The sequence below is a fragment of the Rhamphochromis sp. 'chilingali' genome, assembly GCF_963969265.1.
Source record: "Rhamphochromis sp. 'chilingali' genome assembly, chromosome: 17".
Classification (NCBI taxonomy): Eukaryota; Metazoa; Chordata; class Actinopteri; order Cichliformes; family Cichlidae; genus Rhamphochromis; species Rhamphochromis sp. 'chilingali'.
The window spans coordinates 16,820,041-16,843,528 of NC_137944.1; the positions used below are offsets into that span (position 1 = coordinate 16,820,041).

Here is a 23,488-nt window from a genome sequence, read left to right on the forward strand (position 1 = left end):
AAGGAACAACAAAGGGGAATATGGAGTCTGAAATATGTGTGTTAATATGATTGTGTTTGAATCAATGCATGGTTTTCCTTGTAAGGATATTGTCCCAGCAGGGCCTGACAGAGGTCATGAGTGGACATGAACACCAGATACGTTAACAGGAAATCATCCAGCAGCATTTCTGAAAAACAGAAAAAAACATTGTTAAAAATCTAAAATCCAAGATATGTTTTCTCCTTATCTGTGGGATTAAGATGTGGAAAGCCAAAACAAAGTATCTTATATTCTTCTATCTTTCAATTAACTTCTGATTTCCCCAGATGAGCAGCAGAAGTTAGTTTCACTTTAAAAATCAATTACAGCTTTTTAAGATACAAAAGAGAGGTCGAACGATAAATCTTCAAGCTTGAGCTCAATGCCCTATTTTCTTCTTTTACTTGCCCTTCGACTAGACTTAAAGCAGCAATAATCACATGTTACATGAACAGTGTCTCTTTATAGGGAGGAATCCAAAGATAATTATAACCCATTTTCACAGTTCCCAGCAAAGCATTTTTAATAGTACACATTTATTAATAATAATAATAATAATAATAATAATAATAATGATAATAATAATAATAATAATAATAATAATAATGATACAGATGGATACATAGCAAACTACAACTCCAAACATTCACACTCTTCTCTTTCCCTTTACATGGAGATCTCCCCCTTCCTGAGCCTGGTTCTGCCAGAGGTTTCTTCCTCTTAAAAGGAAGTTTTTCTTTCCCACCTACACAAAGTGCTCGATCATAGCCAGCTGTTTGACTGCTTAGAGTTTTCTCGAGAATACTGCAGTGTCTTTATCTTACAGTATAAACTGCCTTGAGACAACCATTTGCTGCATAATTAAACTTGGATTGACATTAATTTAAATATTCTGGAGTTTAAAGTTACTTTCTTATGTCACCAATCACTCCCACACAGTCCTGACGAAGCAGATTATACTTTCTTTATAATTTTACCCAAAGCTGCTTTTTACTAAATATTGAGCTATTTTTCTTTGTCAAGAGAATTTTTGATGTCTCACCAGGTTTTTTGGGTCCCCGGGGGAAATTTAAACAAACCTATGACAATGAGCAAGTCAGGCTTTTCTTCCTCTTGGCTCATTTTCCAAACAACTTCAAAAACAAAAAAAAAACCTACTCAAATTTATCAGAGTGGAGCGAGCTAATGTGCAAGATAGAAGCCAAGAGTGTGTGTGAGACTCAGCAGGTGATCAATGGGTAAGAACCAAATATAAACAGCCCTCGTGGCAGATGGGTAATGAGCCATTGTTGGTGCTGTGAAGAAGTTGCTCTGTGTGTGTGTGTGTGTGTGTGTGTGTGTGTGTGTGTGTGTGTGTGTGTGTGTGTGTGTGTGTGTGTGTGTGTGTGTGTGTGTGTGGTGTCAACTCTTTCCCTGGGAAAATGTGTGACCCACATATGACTCTGTCAGGCAGAGAGCAAAGAAATCAATTATAGAAGACCGAGCATAGGCTGAAGCATTAATATTTTATCAACGGCCTTTGCTTTAAAAATAAAAACACAACTCTTGAGAAATATTTTAAGCAGGTCTGACAGTACTTATCACTTTTTCAGAACCCCGTTCACTCACTTTCCTCACACTTCCTATTCAATCTGAGGAAGTGGAGCCCTTTCTTGACCATTTATGAGTTCTTTTCCTGTTTCCCACCCTCTGTCTCTCCATCCTAAAGTATCCCCATCTACCCCCTCCTCCACTCCACACACCCCCATTTTTCATTTTCTCCTTCTTAGCGATTACATTTCCCCCTGCTACTTCTCTCCTCCTACATTCACCCTCTCCCAGCTCTCTGTGATGATAAATATCCATTTTCATCTTCAACATATGCCCTCTGCGTTTACCCGCTGGCACACACAAAGTCAAACACATGCGCTCAGACACACACATAACACCCTGATGAATAACTCACTGAGTTCTGACCTTGGGCATTTTATCTCTTGTGAGAGAGAAAGGGGTGGAAACAAGAAGAGAGAGAAACTGTGTGTGTGCTGAACTAATCGCACTAATCTGCTGCTGTGTTTTTGTTGCGTCTGTGTTCTCTTTGTGCGTGCACGGTGCACGGTGAGGGGTGTTTGGGGTAATCGCTGCGGAAGCGTGTTTGAGCCTGTTCAACATGCTGCACCGTTAAGCCACCTAAAACGGCATACTGATGCATTCACTCACACACACACGCATACACACACATACACATATGTGCTTATTCAGGAAACACCAACCATAATGCAAAGGTAGACATAGACATACACACAGATGGGGAGAAGATGAAGATAAATTTTGCATTCCCACTTCCTCCCTTCCCTGTGCTGTCATAAAAAAAGCAAGTGTTTTCTCATTTTCACTAAATAAATATCAGACAGAGCTCCTCCACAAAGACCATCTCAGTCCTCTCTTGCTCTCCTTCTCTCTCTCCCACATTTATCTCTCCGTCTTTCTTCGTTTGCTTCCTGCAATTCAGTGAGATGGCTCCCTGTGGACTGTTGGGAACTGGTGGTGCTGAGGGGGCTGATGCATAAAGGAGCCTTGTCTAGAATAGATGCTAACAGACAAGTGCAGGGTTTTATAAAATGAATGCCGGGACCCAGACCTCCCTCTGTGATTAAAGCATTATTATAGTGGACCTGGGATCTGTGATGGCTCTGAAATGTAATTAGAAGGAAAGAAGTCAAGACCCATTGATATTTAAGAATGCCAATTTTTCACCACGATTTTAGTGCTTTCTAAATTCAAATATGATCACACATCCTCAGCCCTGAGTCTCAGCACTGGCTCACCCCAGGGCTGTGTGCTCAGTCCACTGCTCTACTCTCTCTACACACACGACTGCACTCCTCGCCACCACAGCAACATCTTTGTGAAATTTGCAGATGACACCACAGTGGTGGGGCTCATTTCCAAGGGAGACGAGTCTACGTACAGAGACGAGGTGGAGCAGCTGACGTCATGGTGTAAGGCCAATAACCTCCTCCTCAACACTTCAAAAACCAAAGAACTCATAATAGACTTCAGAAGGAAAAAGGCAGAGATCCAACCACTATTCATAAATGGGGACTGTGTAGAAAGGGTGGCAAGCTTCCGCTTCCTGGGAGTCAATATAGAGGAGAACCTTTCCTGGAGTGTGAACACCTCCGAGCTGCTGAAAAAGGCCCAACAGAGACTGTACTTCCTGAGAATTCTCAGGAGGAATAACATCACACAGAGACTGCTGGTGTCCTTCTACAGAGCCACCATTGAGAGTGTTCTAACTTACTGCATATGCATCTGGTACACTAGCTGCACAGGGGCTCAGAGGAAAGCACTCCAAGGGATCATTAACACCGCCCAAAAGATCACTGGCTGCCCTCTCCCCACACTAGAAGTTCTACACAACGCCCACTGTTTTAAAAAGGCCCAAAACATCATAAAAGACACCTCACATCCTGGCCACTCCCTGTTCGAACTGTTGCCCTCAGGCAGACGGTACAGGGCAATCAGAGCAAGGACTAATAGACTCAAACACAGCTGTTATCCAACTGCAATAACACATCTGAATACTACAAAAAAATGTCCATCACGCCACTCTTGTGTTAATCTATGCACGGTCTGAAGCATGTGTGTGGGAATGTATGTGAATGTTTTACTGTTATATCTTATTAGTATTTTAAGTATTCTATCTATTTTATTTATTGAATTTTATTGTTTTATTTATATTTTGATATTGCTAGGGATGATGCAATGATCGGGGACCATTCTTAATTTCGTTGTTCTCATGACAATGACAATAAAGTTTCTGATTCTGATTCTGATAAAAGATTAACTAATTACATCAAGGATTGCTAATATTTCCTGAGTAAAAGATTACTGCACTATAAAACAATCCATAATGTAATAAGCTAGACTTAAGGTTTGTGTAAATGTGACATGACAGTTAACACTGAAATCGTTTGCGGCACAACTGCCTAAAGCACCCCATGGCAATCATTTCACAAACCCATTAGAGCATTTAACCTCCTGAATGCTCCTCATATTTGTGGCCACTGACATGGCTGAATGAATGCACATACACGCACACCTGGATATGGTTTGAGGGCTGACTCATGCAGCCACACACAGGCTCAAACACAGCAGGGAAATGCTCATACCTCACAGGTCTGACCCAACTTCGGGGAAATTAAAAGAGACAGAGAGATCGGGGCTGGGTTGTGTTGTAACTTGCGCAGCTGGGAAACAAAGTCCTTGGCAAGAGGTGTGGGGCCTCATTTAACACAAGATACTAAGACTTACAATTAAACTCTACACATTTATGCCATGATGTAGATGGTTCTTCACAAAGACATGCCTCTGACTACAGCTTCAAGGACAATCAAATGTGTGTTTGTGTGTTTACATGTCTCCAAACTCACCGCTCTCCTTGTTCTCTGGTGCCCCTCTTTGGTCATCCAATCGTAGGTCACTTAGCAGATGCTCCAAAATCTTAAGCGGCGTACCGGACACCACCACATACCTGTAAGATGAAGAGTTGCAGTAATCTTCCTCAATATAGCAAGAGGACCAAGTACCACTTGTGTTCCTCCACCCTGCCACCCTGCCTTCGTCCATATACTCCTCCGCGTCGTCGTCATCAATGTAGCGAAAATGGGGAACATTAAATGCAAACATCTCTGACTTGCTTCCATCACCATCATGACTGCTATCCTCCTCTTCATCGTCATCGTCTTCATCACTATCTTCATCTAAATCCTCCTCTGCCTCTGCAAGCGTGACTAGCTCAGAGGTCATCTTCATATCTAAACTGTTCCCAGTTCAGCCCTGTAAGGGTCGCTCATTCTGGATGCAAACTGCTCTGCTGTCTGCTCCTGTCAGCCGAGAGCTCCAGAGATTGAAACCCTCTCTCTGACAGCTCCTACAGTAACTCTGACAGAGAACCAACGTCTACGGAAAACACTGAAAACTGCTTACACACACATACACATACACCCACTTAACCTGCCTGTCACTGACACTCCCTGCATTGTGCCTTAGGTCAAAGACTGTGGTATGCTGTGCTATGTGTATTCAATTCAAAGAAATCAACTTCGAAGAACTGCACTTGGAAAGGAACACAGATGTGTAATTATACGTACAGCATAAGATCCTAAAACACACTGATATATGGAAGGAAGTAAACCAGTCTTATGTGATCTATTTTCCTCTTCCAGCTGAAAACAAAAAGCCATTCTCTCCTTCCTGCACTCTGCCAGAAGCCAAAGCATACATTATCCTAGACAAACACATACACGCCCACACAATTTTGACAGCCCTACTGATATTCTGCTTGCATATGCAAAAGTGTGTGTCTGCAACTTGATATCCCAAAGAAAAAAAACTAAAAACCCAAAAGAGACAGGAGGACTATGATTATGTTTTCATTGCCATTGTTAGTGTGGAGGGCCCTCATTATGCAGGAGGAGGGACCAACCTCTTGTCGCAATCCTCCTCTCTGGACCCGCCCCCGGACGATGTTGGTGAGGGCCTATCCGATGGCGATGTCACTGATGATGTCACTCTCCGCAACACCAATACGTCCCGACCTCTCTCCTTTAGACAAACCCTTCCTACCGCCTCCTAAAAGAGAAAATGTGAGAAAAATATAACATAGTCAGGCAAGGACAAAACCGCTGGAAGGCGATTAAAGGAGTAGACGCAAGATTTCAAACAGTACAGAACAATACGACGCATCCCATGTGACTTTCTTACGTACTCTGTAGTGGATTTGAACACTCTTTGTGGTTTTTGCCAACTTTGTTTATTTCCCATCTGCTTTTACCAAACATTTAAGCAAATCAACTGCCTCCTTTAGCTTATAACTGTGGTCTCTACGTGGTGTTCAATAAATAATATAAAATTAAAGCAAAGGATGCATTTAAAACAGTAATTATATAAAATATGGTTTGTGTGATTCTATTAAAGAAAGCAGCTAGCATGCAATTCTAGTTTTTGTAAACCTCTCAGATATTGCCCTTATTATGTGTTTTTCCAACACATAAGCAAACTCACACCTCAGTTTTAATCCACACTTTTAGACACTGCCTGTGTTGGCAGCTTCAAAGGGAAGGATTGCATTTCCTCTGCCTTTGGAAAGATTTCAAGAATTATATTACAATGAGGACATCTATGAATGTCAGCTTTAAATGATCTCCGGCTCCATAAATGTGCAGCAACTTGATCCATGACTCTGATACACGCACACAAACACACAGACACACGCTCCTGCTATGATGGTGCAGTGTAACAGTAACAGAGCTCCAGGTGAACGAAGGAGCACAATAAGAAAGAGCCGGAGGAGAAGAGAGAAAAGCAGAGGAGAGAGAGAGAGATCAAAGGAGCAGGAGAGCAGAGATGGATAAAGAAGCGACGTCTCTCCTCCAGATGCTCGCTGCAGTCTCTGTCCCAGCCAGAAGGACTGAGCAGCAGTCACAACTGACACAGAGAGTCAGTGCAAGGCTGTTTTTTCTCTTTAGCTGGCCATAAAATTAACAATTTAGATGTAACATTTCCACTGACTGATAAAAAGAAACCAAACCTCTGAAAACAACACTAACTAGATCTTTAAAAAATGTGCTACGCCTCATAAAAGTGTGAACAACGCACTAGATAGTAACTGCTTTTGCAACGATCTGTGTCTAAAGTGAAAATACAGGGAGTGCAGAATTATTAGGCAAATGAGTATTTTGTCCACATCATCCTCTTCATGCATGTTGTCTTACTCCAAGCTGTATAGGCTCGAAAGCCTACTACCAATTAAGCATATTAGGTGATGTGCATCTCTGTAATGAGAAGGGGTGTGGTCTAATGACAGCAACACCCTATATCAGGTGTGCATAATTATTAGGCAACGTCCTTTCCTTTGGCAAAATGGGTCAAAAGAAGGACTTGACAGGCTCAGAGAAGTCAAAAATAGTGAGATATCTTGCAGAGGGATGCAACAGTCTCAAAATTGCAAAGCTTCTGAAGCGTGATCATCGAACAATCAAGCGTTTCATTCAAAATAGTCAACAGGGTCACAAGAAGCATGTGGAAAAACTAAGGCGCAAAATAACTGCCCATGAACTGAGAAAAGTCAAGCGTGCAGCTGCCAAGATGCCACTTGCCACCAGTTTGGCCATATTTCAGAGCTGCAACATCACTGGAGTGCCCAAAAGCACAAGGTGTGCAATACTCAGAGACATGGCCAAGGTAAGAAAGACTGAAAGACGACCACCACTGAACAAGACACACAAGCTGAAACATCAAGACTGGGCCAAGAAATATCTCAAGACTGATTTTTCTAAGGTTTTATGGACTGATGAAATGAGAGTGAGTATTGATGGGCCAGATGGATGGGCCCGTGGCTGGATTGGTAAAGGGCAGAGAGCTCCAGTCCGACTCAGACGCCAGCAAGGTGGAGGTGGAGTACTGGTTTGGGCTGGTATCATCAAAGATGAGCTTGTGGGGCCTTTTCGGGTTGAGGATGGAGTCAAGCTCAACTCCCAGTCCTACTGCCAGTTTCTGGAAGACACCTTCTTCAAGCAGTGGTACAGGAAGAAGTCTGCATCCTTCAAGAAAAACATGATTTTCATGCAGGACAATGCTCCATCACACGCGTCCAAGTACTCCACAGCGTGGCTGGCAAGAAAGGGTATAAAAGAAGAAAAACTAATGACATGGCCTCCTTGTTCACCTGATCTGAACCCCATTGAGAACCTGTGGTCCATCATCAAATGTGAGATTTACAAGGAGGGAAAACAGTACACCTCTCTGAACAGTGTCTGGGAGGCTGTGGTTGCTGCTGCACGCAATGTTGATGGTGAACAGATCAAAACACTGACAGAATCCATGGATGGCAGGCTTTTGAGTGTCCTTGCAAAGAAAGGTGGCTATATTGGTCGCTGATTTGTTTTTGTTTTGTTTTTGAATGTCAGAAATGTATATTTGTGAATGTGGAGATGTTATATTGGTTTCACTGGTAAAAATAAATAATTGAAATGGGTATATATTTGTTTTTTGTTGAGTTTTTTTTTGAATCACAAACATACCTGTATAACATTTAGAAAAAAAACTGAGACAAGTTTGCAGAGAGCAGAGAGCAACACACACACACACACAAACACACACACATCTCTGGTATTGTACGATGAAAGGATCAGTCTGATCCCAAGAGACAGCAGGTGGGATCTGACTTGTGTCAGACAAAACAATATGCCCAAAGTGGTGTGTGTGTGCAGACATGTTTCAGTGATTCATATTCTATGGGAGTGTGACACAGATGTGCAGCAGCAGCCGTCACATCCAGTGTGCTGTAGCGTGTCTAATTCCTTTTCTAAAGGAATGATAATTGCTGGTTGATGGTACCTTTACACCCCCTCCAACTTGTTAGAATAGTAGACTATCAGGCTGATCACCTGAACAGTTATTCAACCATCACACTTCCATGTTTAGAGCTCGTACTGTGATAAGCCAACAAGAAAATAAATATGTCATTGCACTGGGGTTTGTTTGTTTTTTGCTTAGTTCTTCTACTTTATATAACATTAAGTGTTACCTTAAGACCTTCCAAAACACAGCAAAGTAATAACTTTGATATAATTATTCTATACAGAAGAAACCTGAGCACCACCCCCTAACTCTTGTCAGGCCCAAAACATTCATACCAAAATAGCAAGGAATGCAACTGTGAAATCCCCTAGGGCTAAACTTTATCTAAATTTCGAGATAAACACAAACACTAAACTAAGCTGAATTCACAGACCTGAAAAGCAGACAAAAACACCATCCACCTGTAGAGAACAGGGACTTTCATAAAAGGACATAGTCCTAATTACATGATGTTTAATTTCCTCTATAACATGCTAAAAATAATCATACGGAAGGGTTAACAACACAGAAATGCAAACAGGATATTAGCAAAGCAGTGACAGCTCATCTGACAAACCATTATTAATCACATTATGGCCTGGCACAGACACCGCGCCCAGCGACCCTGATCTGGTGCCGAGATAACAAGTTTGGTGGCCTAAGGGTCTAAAGGGGACACGGCACTGAACAGAGACTGGGATCGGCTTTATCACGAGTCTCCCTTCTCTATCTCTGTTGACGCTTCCTGTCACTCTACACCATCAGATATATAATAAAGTGCTCTAGAAATGCACTTAAAAAAACACACCCATTATGTAACCAATTACAACTACTGTAAAAACAAAGGAGAAGAAAATGTTCTGCCTTCCTGATTCAGTAGCAAGCTGTTGATCTTTCCGACAACACTTACATTCTTTACACAGATGCCAAGAAAAACAACTCTGAGCCAAGAATGGAGGAAGGCAGTGAGACAACACAAACACACGCAAGATCAAAAATCTTTCAGAAAATGCAGCAAAGTAAAACTTGCAGCAGTAACACTATGACAATTAGTAACATGCACGCAACATCTCACATACGCTTCTACGTCGTAAGTGCAAACAGCAAAATGAGAGAAAAAGCGTTTAATGTAGCCATGGAAAAGACGCAGAGGCATGAAAAAGTAAAACTATCCAAAAGGGCACTTGTGGAGAGGAGGGGTCAGAAAGTTATGCAATAGAAAAAGACAGTGAGAACAAAAAAGAAATGATAGATGAAAGGCAAGAGCCTGGGAAGTAAAGTGAGGGAGACAGAGGAGTGTGGGAGAAAGCAGCATTTACAAAAGACAAAAAACAGAAACATTTTACTCAAGCTGCCATGCGTTTTAGCAAAACATCTGATATGAAAGGAAAAACAGGGGATTTCAGGCAGTTACACATCAATGACAAAGAGAGAGCTTTCCAAATAAATAATGGACCTGTTTCAATGCCTCCTTACTTTACTGTCTCCCAATAACACCAACATATCAACCTCTAATGTATAGACTAAAAAAACTGTAGGTAAAAACTGTGGGTATGACATTTCTGAAATGTCTCAAAGGCATAAAAAAAAGAGCTTCTGACATTTCTTTAGACAGTCACTTGTTCTCTGCTAACAGGTGTATCGGTCCGTTTCTTCCTGTTCTCGTTGCTCCTTCCTCAAGCTCTCCTGCGTTCACCCAATTTTTCCTGTCCCCCCGCTCCCTCGCCCCCTGTCTGTCTCCAAATTGTGCAGACTTCATGCTCGAAAGGTTTGAGAAGTCGAAACAGAAAAAAGAAAGCTCAGAAACCTGGGGACACGCTGCACTCGTCACAGGGTCAAAGAGTTCAATTTGAGTGTGAAATATATATATTATATATTCAGCTTTGTACAGGATTTGAAAGTCTCTTTTACCCTCACTGTTTCTATCAGTTAGTCACACACAGACACACAGCATGACGTAACATTGTCAGGAAAGGTGGATGCCCATGCAAAGCCTAAAGGAAGCACTCTCTGTTCCTTTCCTGTTCCTGCTAATGTATGTGTGTGTGTCAACACTGACCAAGCCATATCTTTGTTATGATAGCTCTGTGCCTGATTCCTGGAAATAATGGATAAGAGTATAACACACAATGCTTTTAAGTCAGCAGCACACAGATAGTATGTGCAACCACACATAGTGGGACACACATAAAGCATTAATCCCAAAACCTGCCCAGTGTGTAGTGCATGGTGTAACACTGAAGAACCCTTTGTGTAGGTGGACCTCTCGAAACTTCTAATGCTGATTAAATGTGGAAGAGTAACAAAAATGCAAGTCAGAAATGACTATTGAGAAATGGAAAAACCCAAAGCAATGCAATGACACATGAGTTAAATCACTATGGAAACAGCCCACACTGGTTTGTCAGAGCTTATCTGTCCCAAAAAAAAAAGAAAATCACCATGACAACCCAGTAAAAGGAGAATGGTTTCTGTTGTGTATCGAGCTGGTCGTCTAGCTTTGGTTTCTGCTAAATTCTGCAGCCTGAGCTGAACGATGAGCTGAAACAATAACACCTACGAATAAAAGGTCAACTGAGTTTAAGCAGGGCTGCAAAGCATCTTTGTTTCAAAAGATGTTTTTAATAATTTATGATGTTGTTTGGCTCAAAACTGACACACGTATTGGTCACATGCAGTTTAAACTGCTTACACTGTAGTGCTATACAGCAACACCTGGGGATGTCACACCACACTTTTATGCTATAATATTAAAGGCATGGATAAATCAAATAAGAAATGTGGCCAGTAATGCACCTTACACTACTTGTGTTCTGGTATATGAACAAGTGCACTTTTTCTTTTCAACAAGATTTTGTCGATAAGGCACCTTAAATGTAAATTATACTTTGTAGAGAAAAAATGCTTTCAGTGCTGATGCGTCATTTATGTAAAGAAATCTACACACAGCCAGGCTGCTTTGAATTTCTGTTTGACATCCTGGAATAACCAAACAGTGTTCTGTTTACTCTGACAAAGTAAAAAATGGGCACGACTGCAGGATCAATAAACTACATTAACTTAAAGCTATACTTGCTCAGATTTATGTTACATGAGATAAATCCTTCAAGAGTCTAAATACAGATATAATGATATTGATACCTAAATGTTTAGAGCATAATGATTAGATTGGAGTCTAGTTGATCTCTCTCTTGCATCCCTCCTCTAATATATAAGATGATAAAATACAGTATATTTTTATTGTGTACATTTTCAAGAAATGAAACTAGATTTATGCACACTTTAGAAAATCCCTAAGGCTGGGCTTCAGTCAGACTCACACAGACACACAACCACGGTGATGCAGGGTGAAATGTGACTGCATTTCCTTCGTTTCCGGCCCTCAGGTGTACTGTAGAGCAGGATCATACAGTACAACGCTTCACTAACACCCCACTCATTATCAGCCCACTCTGACTCAGCCTGCCACAGGGCAAGCAGCACATGAACATACACATGCAAGCGCCCACGAATGATTATAAGCTCTAGCCAGTAAACTGACACACACACACATCTACACGCACACACACAGTACTTGACAGCGTGTAAAAAGAGTATGAGATCACGATGCGCTAAGCCATTATTAACACCCACATTAGATGAGCTACAGAACTGGTGTATGTTTAAAGTAAAGTGATCTGAATGAACCCGAGCTCTGGGCGTCTTCAGTGATAACTTTAGTTGGCGTGTGCATGTCAGTGCAGAATTGTGCCCTCATGTACTGAGAAAAGGTCTAAACAGGCCAGGCGTGCTGGAAAATACATGCATGCATGCGTGCCTATCCCTTAGCTGGACAGAACCACCAATAATGATGGTGCTGAGGAGGATTTACTCGCATGATCCCTGGCCTGAATCCATGAGTAACTCTGACCTGAGGTGTGTGTGTCCCTGCTTAAAAATGATGACAGTAATGACAACATTAACCGCATGACGTCCATTACTCTCCACTCACATTAAGCGTGCAGCCACAACTCTGTCTGCAGATTACATGGTAAGAGTTCACAAGACAACGTCAGCAGTCCTGCCGATACTATAAGATGTACTATAATATCAAACTATAGCACTCTCTACTCACCGCCTGGTTCCTGTCAGGTAGACGGTAGTTGTGGTTCTGCAGCAGCCGACAGCCGTCTTTGGCCAGCCGCTGCACGGCCTCCAGCCCCAGCCGGCTGGTTAGCTCCTCGCGGCCGCACACGGTGCCCATCCCTCCGCCGCCGCTGCTGCTGCTGTCCCGCAAAGCACACACACCTCCCAGCTGCAACGCAGGAGGCATGAAGACATATCTCAGCCCGCAGTCCCAAGACATTGTAGAAACACTCAGAGTATGTTTGAGGAATGGAGGTCAACAAAGTTTGGTCATAATCCAGAAACACACAAGGAGAAGTTTTCTGTTGCCCCTATATATCCATGTGAGTAGGATAAGAAAATGTGGTAATCCTAGCTCTCTCTATCTAATCTTGTTCTCCCTGTTATTATTACTTGTCTCTTTATTCTTTTCTATCTATTACAGTCACTAATTCCTTTTTATCTACTGAACTTCTCTTTGTCTCAGTCTGACTGCTCTGTGTCAGAGGATCTGGTGGAGAAGGAATGAGAGTGTGTGATTAGTAGTATAAGTGGGCGGGAGTGGGTGTCTGTGTGAGAATAGTGTGCTAGGGTGCAAGTGTGGTGTCTGTCTCCTCCCCTCTATAGTCAGTACAGAAATCTGCTACTGTCCTGGTAGTCTAGCTGAGGCAGATGAAATAAGAAAGTGGATAAAAAGGAATGTATAACATCGTGACCTTAAAAAAGGAAAATGAAACAGGAACATATTTCCCTGAAATAGCTCAAGGATTCTGGAGAAACCAGTGCTTTTGTCCCTAGATATACCTGACAATAGAAAACATTACTGTGTGCTAGTATGATGGTTATCACCGGTGGCTGGTAGCCTGGTCTGTTTATTTTCCTTGGAAGAGAGATAGAAAGGGGACGGGGAGGGGGGGGTTCATTTGGCTGGGGGTGGGTGGGTATCCTTTCCTGTGGGCTCAACTATCCCACGGTGCCATGTTCCAATAGAGGGTAACACACACCCCTGCAGAACATCGCTCATTTTTGTTTACTAGGAAAACACCCCCCCTTCCCCCAATGGCACCACTTATCTGGCAGAATAGCCACGTACACATAGACATTATATCACAACCCCTGTGCCATGTCCCTTACTACTTCCTGCAAACCTGCTTTCAGCTTCCTGTCAACGACACACCAAGATAAAACGCTGACAAATGTGTGTACTTGAATTGTCCGCCTGTTTCTTTGATTTGCTTTAATTTTTCTATGATCTTCAAGTGTTTAATTAGAAAGCATTATATTTTAGAGCCTTTTGAGTTTAACAAAATATCTGCATAGGTTAAAAAAAAACTGTACGACAAAGGAAATGAAAGTTGAAATTCACATTGTTATCCTATACGTTTTGCAGTTGTACTTGTTTATTAACATGCAACACCTATGTTACCACTACAGTCTGCAGCAGCTCTTAAACAGCTCCTGCAGGATCAATGTAATGTCTGGATCAGATTCACTATTCGCTGTATCCACCTGGGTTGCATAGCAGTTTCCACAGCATTCACGACTGTACCAACATAGTGAGGAGTCCTACATCATTTACTTGTAAATGTACATTAGTGCCTATATTCATTTGCAAATGACTCTAATTCGTTTAAATTATGCACTTCATTTGTTGCTGGTAATTAAAGCAAAACTAGTTTAATGCGTTTGTAGTCAGTGAGAGGCAGAATGAGGAATGAGAGTGGAGAAGACGATTCCTCGTTAAGAACAGCTCTACTTCGAAGCGGCTGGATTCACAATGTGTTTGGGCTCATTTGGATATTTTCTCTTTTTCCTCGGCCAACAAAACAAATATGAAAATTTGAGCTTGTCTCATAAATAGCTTACTATGTTAGCCAGAACTCACTTCCAAGCTGCCAAAATCCAGATAACACGACATATTCAAACAAAATAACACTGTGCAGTTAGACTTTGTGGATTGATATTTAAAAGGAGGGATCAAGAGAGTAAAAGGAACGTGTCACTGTCAATTAGCTTTTCAGTATATGTGAAATATAAAAATCCACAGAGGAGCAACAACTGAGCAACAGCACAACACAAACACATACCAACAACATCCAGTGAACTGAACAGGTTATAATAGAATTGCTGCAGTCAGAAACAAAATATAAATATGTTTAAACATATATGTTTTACTCTCTAAAGAATACTTTATCTGCTTTAGACCTCCACATTTTTTTCAAATTGATCATCATTTACACTGAAAATAATAGAGACATCTAACACATCACAAGGCATCACAACAAGCTGAAGTGTGATGAGCCAAAAACCAAAGAGTGGAAGTAAAATGTAAAGTGATCCGTTGGCTCTGTGTATGAAATGGTTTATGTACATCTAGGAGGGATGGCTCAATGCACAGTGCCTTTTTCCTATGATGAACTATTTCTGTCTTGACTGCAGTAGTCTCCTCCAGGAGGTCTCAATATGCATGGGGCTTGAGTGGTCACTAAATGATTATCTGACTACCAATATTACAAGCCTAATATGCTATGGCCTTTGCAGTCACCCCAGATCATCCCACCTAGGAGAGGCTTAGGACCAAGGTGTCAGGCTAATGTACTTTTAGCATTTGAGAGACACAAATTTCATTATTAGAGGGTGAACAGCTTACGATGCACTTTCACACGTTGTGACCACACAAACTAGTTGTATCAAACTGTACTGTCCACAAACTACACTTGCATGCTCCAGGCAGACTTGACAACAACTACTTCTTTGTGATCCATGTGCATGTCTTCAAGCACGTATAATCCTAGCCTTAGACAGTGCTCTAAACCACCATCATCAAAATACCAACTAGGGAATAACCTTCAGAAGAATGGTGTTTCACCGATGCTAAAAAGCACTGAAGCTATTCTAGTGTTGCATGATGACCCAGCACCTCACTACGACGCTATATGGATTTTCCTTTAATCTGTCACCCATCCGTACACATTACTATATGTGTGCAATTGTGTTTAAAAGCTGTTCTTCCTCCTGTTTTCTTGCTCTTTCCTCATTTCTCCGGTGTATCCACCGAATTAATAATTCATAGAGAGAAAGTTCTGGCTCTACATAGTTGGGACCAAACAGATCTCCCTCTGCACTTTGCTCTGACCCTGTTTTCTACATTCAACCCCATGTGTACCCCCTACATAAATTCAACCTGCAACCTTTAAGAGACAAAGATAGATTAAGCAAAACAATTATCATTTTTATCTCTTCATTTGGAGGGGATCTACAAAGTCTGTCTGTGGATCAGACTTTGTATTGCTGCATCAAGGAGCTACTAGAATGTGTTTATTGTGCCCTATTTAGACACTGAAATAGCTTCTTAACAGTAATGCAACAAGAACACAAACTGATTCGGCTGTAGGCCTACTTCAGGCAAGTGCAAACTGTCGAAGCAGCAGATTTCTTTTGTAAATGAAATTAACTTTGAAAAATTAATTGAAGGACAAGACTATGGTTAAAAGAAAAAAAGGGGGGTTAGAGACGGTTTTTACTGCGTGTGTTACCGGACTGCTCTCCTCGCTGGGCGTTCGAGGCTCCTGGTGGCTCGTCTCTGCTGTCTCAGAGTCCTGCTCTGACACTGTAACCAATCAAACAGCAGCACATTAACACGTTTCTTCTTACAACATGACATTGTCCTTTTCATTCTGTCTTCTCACTGTGGAAACATTGAAAACACACACACATACGCATCAACTAAATGTACTTACAAGCTTTACGTGTCTTTCGCGCAAGAGCAGCCGCCAACTCACTTTGCACCTATAAGAAAGAAGACTGAAGATGTTAGACCACAAAAACATACACAAACACATCTGGTGAACTATAACACACTCCAGTTTTCATCTAATGTTTATCTCATTAGATGATAATGCTGTATTGACCCTGCCACACTGACCGTAGAAGTGAGTCTCTCAAGAGCTTTCATCTGAAGAATCTCACTGCAGATGTCCCTGTTACCTTCAGAGTCTTCCTCTGACCTTGGAGAGAGAGAAACACCTTTACTGGTAACTAACTGGTTCGTAAAATTTAAATAAAAAACCCCACAATGACAAAAGTTTCTTTTTAAAGTCCTCACTACACTGCCCCCTGGTTTAATAAGAAAGAACTACAGCCAGATCCAAATTGGTTCTATTCGTCTGAATAGCAGCGATGTTGGTACATCACCACTTTCCTATTTAATAAATTAAATAAGCTGACTTTTTTTGTGGTGGAACCTTATTATAATTTTACAGTGACTTCATTAAGGTGGCACAACAAGTTCTCAAACAACAACCGATGAGAAATCTCATTGTAAAATATCGTGAAAGTGCACAAGACTTTTTCGTGACTTTGTTTTACCTGTATTCAAAGTTGCCAATTACAATTAAATAGAAGTTTTGACATAATTGTTCTATAAAGCTGATTATGAATGCTAAACATTTTTAATGAAAATTAAATGAAAACATGACTGCTAAGGTGAATTCACGGGGAAAATCGTATTCCCTAAAGTTGTACCGACCCATCTGAGTTATCATCCTGTGTTTATAGTTCCTCAGGGCCTGCATGGTTTTGTATTAGGAACTTCTCATCGGCCCTTTCTCTTTTTCATGTGGTTTATGCAAAACAGCTCGGAGACACACCCTTCTGTTGAAGTTAAAGTGGCCTAGTTTGTGTGTGTGTAGGTACTGGCAGTGAGTACATCGGCTCACAATTTATATAGATGTGCAGCTCTTGTTGAGTTTTTTCTAAAAGTGCTCTGTGAATATATTTAGGTTTAACTTCATTTGTGTGTGTGTGTGTGTTTTGGGTAAACAGGCGGTTGTTTGGGGGTAAACTCTGCAGTATAACTCAGTAATAATACAAGATTGCACTGAGTTTGCCTTCAGTGGCGACACACTGCACCCGAGGGCCTCTCATCTAATATGTTCTCTTACAAAACCACTGTTTGAATTGGTCTCCCACATACTGCCTCACCCCCACATGACACACACATATATTCTCCCTGCCTCCAGCACACAAACACACACTCACGCACGTACACACACATGCCCCAATTTGCATACAATTTGGATTTTATCAACAGGTGCCGTAGGCACTTGTAATAGTTGTAGAGGAAAGAAGATGAAGCCCTGTGTGACTTTGTGTGTGTGCATTTGTGCTTGTGTGTGTGTCTACACTGTAATCTGATAAGAGAACGGTGGATGCAGAAGCAGGAGAGATGGTGATAACGCATAGCCTTCAGCCTGACACTTCAGCTTTGGCATAGACAGAGAGAGACAGAGGCAGGCAAGACATCAGATGCCTGGAAGGAGAGAAAACCTTTCCTTATAGCTTAATTGGTCAGAATTACTGGTTTCTGTTAACAAACTCAGTGGAACAATAGGAGCAAATTATTCATTTTTGTTTGTTTCATACTTTACATTTTTATTACCCATAAAATCTAGAAGCCCATTACAAAACAAAGTCTATTCTGAGCCATGATAAATGCTAAATTTATTCCAAACAGTGTCCTTAATTTTGTTTGCTGTTGTTCATTTGGTAATTTGGTGACTCACCATGAGCCTGAATGCACCAGAGCTGAAAAAGAGGTGCAGTAGGAGGTGTGTCACCGGTCATTAAACAACACAAAGCAGAAATTGATACGAGATTATGATGATGGGTCACCTCCTTGTTCAAATTGTATCAGAGTGCACGGCACAAAGAGCAATCTTTGACACAGAGATCTTCGGTCAGAATAATACAACTACATAACGTAGACACTGCGCACACGCATGTAGCCATGATCTGAATTTTTCTAGTCTAACAACAAAATAAAGGCTTTTCAACGGACTGCGACAGACTGAGTGTGAATCATAAGGAGGACGTGTTCTATGGAATAACCTCCTCTCTAGCTAAAACCCTTCGCTATTCTGCTAGACTGGCTTTTTTGGCTTTACTCGCCTCCCTTTTAAAATAGAGAGGGCTATAGATCGTCTAGTGTAGTACCAGAGGACTATGCAAAGCAAGCAAGTACGTTTTCCCCTCTCAGGCGAACGGTGGCATATTTTAGCTCCTGGCAAGTCTGCCTCTCCTGCACAGTGCAGAGAACAGCGTTTTTCCACAGACAGGGAAACCAGCAAAATAATTGTTATTGACAACCACCTCATACATCACACAGTAAAGTGTGTATATGGACTATGGGTTACAGTATATGAAATACACAGTGTCATGCAGGATAAGAAAGGGATCCAGTGTCTAATAAATTGTTATTTTTGAAACATTTCCTCCTTTTGTCACTTTTAGTGTTGCTTGTGATCTCAACTTATTAACTTTTTAAGCAGTTGACACAATATTGTGTAAATTGTTAAACTACTGTAGTGTAGATTGAGTTGTACTGCACTCCATAATATTCAAAATGTAATGTTTAGTTTAAATCCTTAAATGTAAATGTAGCAGAGCTTATTATACTGAGTTATGTCACACTGGGAAGATGCTCATATGCATGTCGCTGTGTCATGGGATTTGGCAGCTGTATGCAGTTGATATTCAGTGCATGAGATATATTGATGTTCACATCTAGAGTACCCAAGACATTTCTATATAAGCAAGATTTACTCTTTATGTAATGGGAGGTAAAGCGTTTGGAAAAAGAATGATGCCAATCTCAATTTTTTTTAATTGCTGTTGTCAAAAAAAGCTCATTAAATGAAAACGTCACTGACTTAATCAAAGAAAGATTCTTGTATGACAATATTGGATTCGCTCATGTCGCAAGTTTAAACTTGCAATCTGCCTGAAACCATGACATTCCTGTCAATTTATAACAGCGAAAACTAACAATGAACTGACAAATCTCAGTGATGAAAATGTGCCTGAGAGCGTGTCATGTTGCTGAGACGCAGAGGTCCTTGGAGACAGAGTGACAGTGCTGGCGTTAACTGAATGATATTGAATGAAAGTAGTAAACCTCTTCTACACATGATGCACCAGAGCAAGCCCATTTAATTAGAGACGTGTCCTTCTTTTGCTTTACTGAAGCAGCAATCACTCAATGGTCAGCTCAGGCTGTGCAGCCAGTATCGTTTTAATTGTTCTCTTGTTAGATTAAACGGTAAAACACATGACGCAACGGTTCATGGGAGGCAGTCACACCAGACTGCAATTTAAATTTTGCTGCAGCATCTTTTTTTAAATATGCATTATGTAATGTTAGGTGATGTTTTATTACAGTTACAAAGAGAATCAATATCAACTGAGTCATATATTTAACAATTCATCAGCTCACTTTGAAGCAACTAGTAGAGTAACGTCAGCTATTTTCGGCTACAAATATTCTCTTAGAGGGCCAGAGGATGTAAGAAAGAGAGAAAGACAGAGAGAAATAGCCTGCAGAGAAATGACGCGACAGGCAAAGACAGACACAAAGCAACAGAGTCAAAGTAGCAGTGCGAGAATCCTGAATGGAAAATCTCATTTTTATCTGGTCTATAAAAACTAAATTGCTTCATTTTATTCAGATGCAGTTTCCAAAAGAAAATCTACAATCTATTTGAGCCAATATGGCACTACATCCATATTGATTCTTAGGACAGACATATTTACAGTCTTTTAAATATAAATGAGTGATTCAGCATGTTAAATATGCAATAAATTTCTTTTTCTTTCTCAAATCAAATTTATAAACTCTTCCAGCACCTGGTAGGAGTCTGAGTGCACATGTCGTGCATTATTATGTATAGAAAATAACCATACCTACAATGCAATACATGATAGTCACATTCAAATATGACATTCAATTCCCCCCGACTGTCTTTTTGTCTCTCTAATGTCTCTAAATGCACCTTTTGATGTTGTTACTCAGAATTTCCTAGGCACGTTCCCTTGTTCCTTCGCACAAACACACACTGGTCCCTGCTTTTGTCTGACTGACACATCGAGTTCGGTAGCAGCCTCGACAGGAACCCCACACACGGAGCAACAAAGCAGGGAACTCTGGATGACACCGCTCTGCATGTTTGTTTCTGTATGCGTAAGCATGCATCAGAGCTCATCTCGCATATTTGAGCGATCGCATCATGCATCAGCTTGTGTGCAAAGGCGAAGGCTGATTTTTTTCTAGGGCTGCGGAGGTGTGTGCGCCAGCAACTGGATGCGTCTCTCACATAAGCAGATTGGGGATTTGAAACAGTGAATAGAGATTAAGTTCCTTGTTGGGATTTGAGGAAAATCTTGGACAGCGTGTGTATTTGAGTTGCAAGGTCAGATATGTACTTGCAAGGATTGCAACATTTCCGCCAAGTCAAACACAGTCACATGTCTCTTTGCACAGTACATCAAATAGACAAATGGCCTCAATCTCTAATATAAACCGGAAACCTGTCGCTTCAGCTTCGATATTTTATTAGTGCAACAAGCTTCCACTTCAGGTCAGTGGAGCTGTGGTATCTGTCACTAAGATTCTAGCAACAGATCCTTTAAGTCCTGTAAGTTGTGAGGTGGGGGTCCCCATGGATCGGACACGTGCCATATGGTTACCGAGCAGAACATTGCCCGAAGCTTCACACTGCCTCCGTGTGCATCCTGTTGCCAGGACGCACACGTACCTGGCCATCCACATGATTCATCAAACCAGGCCACTTTCTTTCGTTGCCTGGTTCTGATGTTCACACGCCCATTGTTGGCATTTTCAAACTGAGGACAGGATCAGGACAGGCATCCACCTTTCCATCAGAACTAACACTAAATCTGTTTGCAATTTGACCTACAGTAATGCGTCTGTTGAATTGGACCACACAACTCAGTCTTCGCTCCCCACATGCATCTGTGACCCTTGGCCAGCCATGGCCATATCGCTGGTTTACCGCTGTTCGTTCCTTGGACCACTGCAGAATCGTCACGACAATTTTGGACCTCATCAAACTCACTCAATTCCTTACGCTTTCCCATTTTTTCTGCTTTTCTAGGAGATCAACATTGAGGACAAAATGTTCCCTTGTTTCCCAATATAGTCCACCCACTAACATGTATCATAATGAATGTTATTCCTGAGCAGTGTATTTATTCATGAATTTTTGTATCTTTTATTCAAAATTTTATCTGCAAGAAAATATTTGAGGCCAATACTTAAAATACTATTTATGAATTATAAGTGATTCAGATTTACAACATAATCTTTCCAATACATAGTGTGCATTTCTATAAATCCATACATGATCAGATTTTACTGGACACTTACGGACTATTGGCTCCACCTCCTGAGCGGAATTGGACATATGGAGCTAGTTGTAGGAGGAGCTTAACAGCCTCTGGCCACTCCCCCTCATTGTAACGAAATTCACAGGAGGGAGAGTCACACTCCTCAAAGCTGAACTGGTAGTAAGAGTTGGAGTCTGAAAACACCACCCGCTGGTCCACTGGAGAGACAACAAATAGAAACACATACACTGTGATGAAAGAGAAGCAATGGCACCTTTTAAAGCACATATGCTGGCAGCATGCTTAAAGGGGGCTTCTTTTGTATCAGAACCATGTTGTCTCATTAAGCGTGTAATATATAATTAATAGTTCAAGTGTATAAATATGATCAAAGATTGTTATGCCTAAATCACAATCAAAGCTAACAATCAGTCAAGTACGCGCTCAGGCGTTTCTCAACAGAAGTTGCCATGTGGCACGTTGCTGTTCTGTTTATTGATTATTATTTAGTGCAATCTTTGTGGAGATAAACATTATACACTCAGTGGCCACTTTATCAGATACACATTTTAAACTACTGAATTTAAAACAGCCTCAAATTGAGGAAGAAAGTTGATTTAAGTGACTTTCAACGAGACACGGTTGTTGGTGCCAGAAAGGCTGAAATGAGTATTTCAGAAACTATCGATCTACTGGGATTCTCCCACACAACCATCTTTGGAGTTTACACAAAATGGCCATGAAAGAGAAAATATTTAGTGAGTGGCAGTTCTCTGGGTGAAAATATGAGGTCAGTGGAAAAAGACAAGAGTGCTTTAAGCTGATAGGGAGACAACACTCAAAAAAACACTCAATAACGCAAAGTATGCAAAAAGAATCTCTAAACACAACATATCGAAACTTGAGTTGCACATGGGCCACAGCAGCAGAAAACCACACCGAGTGCCAAGAAAAGAAACTGAGGCCTGAGTCACACAAACTCGCCAAAACTGGACAATAGAAGATGTGGGTCTGACGAGTCTCAATTTGTGCTACAACATTGAAAAGAAAAACATGACTCCATCCAGGCTTGTGTCAACAGATCAAGCTGCTGGTGGAGGTTTTGGAGCATTTGAAGCTTGGGTTCCTTAGTTCCAACTGAGCATCGTTGAACACCAGAGTCTACTCACGTTTTGTTTCTGATCATGTCCACCAGATCTCAGTCCAATAGAGCACCTTTGGGATGTGGTGGAACGGGAAATTTGGATTGTGTATGTGCAACCGACAAATGTGCAGCAACTGTGATGCTGTCATGTCAACTTGGACCAAAATCTCTGGGGAATGTTTCCGGCACCTTGATGAATATGTACCATGAGGAATTAAGGCAGTTCTGTAGGCAAATAGGTGTCCTGGTAATAGTAAGTGATCCCTAATAATGTGGCCAGCAAGTGTATATATTATAATATCTACAGCGGTAAAGCCTTCTAGAAGAAAGCATCAAACAAACAAAAAAGGCTGTCACACTCTTAAAACAACCACCAGGAAGCAAATTATTTAAGCCACGCTGATTTGATTTTTATGTTTAACAGCTATTTAAACAACAACTGTGCCCACTGTAAATGTATTCTGTGTGGGTGAAATCCACACGGAGTGAAGTCTAGACAAGTACTGATGTGAGTCAACGCCTTCATGTGAGTTGTTACCTCCGCCAAAGAGGAGGAGGTGTGATTGGCCTGGTTTGTCTGTTCGTTTATTTGTTAGCATGATTGCTCATAAAGTTTTGTATAGATTTGCATGAAAATGTAACCAGAGATGT

General features: G+C 41.2%; 1 protein-coding gene across 1 annotated transcript in view; it reads right to left on the reverse strand.

Annotated features, from left to right (window-relative positions):
• rapgef5a (Rap guanine nucleotide exchange factor (GEF) 5a) overlaps positions 1-23,488 on the reverse strand; it is a 51,999-nt gene that overhangs the window by 11,310 nt on the left and 17,201 nt on the right. Inside the window, exons 5-12 of the mRNA XM_080863398.1 lie at positions 21,734-21,911; positions 16,436-16,517; positions 16,251-16,299; positions 16,047-16,120; positions 12,521-12,700; positions 5,492-5,637; positions 4,437-4,537; positions 91-169 (exon numbers count right to left, since the gene is read on the reverse strand). Of these exons, the coding sequence (XP_080719524.1) occupies positions 91-169; positions 4,437-4,537; positions 5,492-5,637; positions 12,521-12,700; positions 16,047-16,120; positions 16,251-16,299; positions 16,436-16,517; positions 21,734-21,911 (889 nt within the window). The remainder of the gene's footprint in view (positions 1-90; positions 170-4,436; positions 4,538-5,491; positions 5,638-12,520; positions 12,701-16,046; positions 16,121-16,250; positions 16,300-16,435; positions 16,518-21,733; positions 21,912-23,488) is intronic.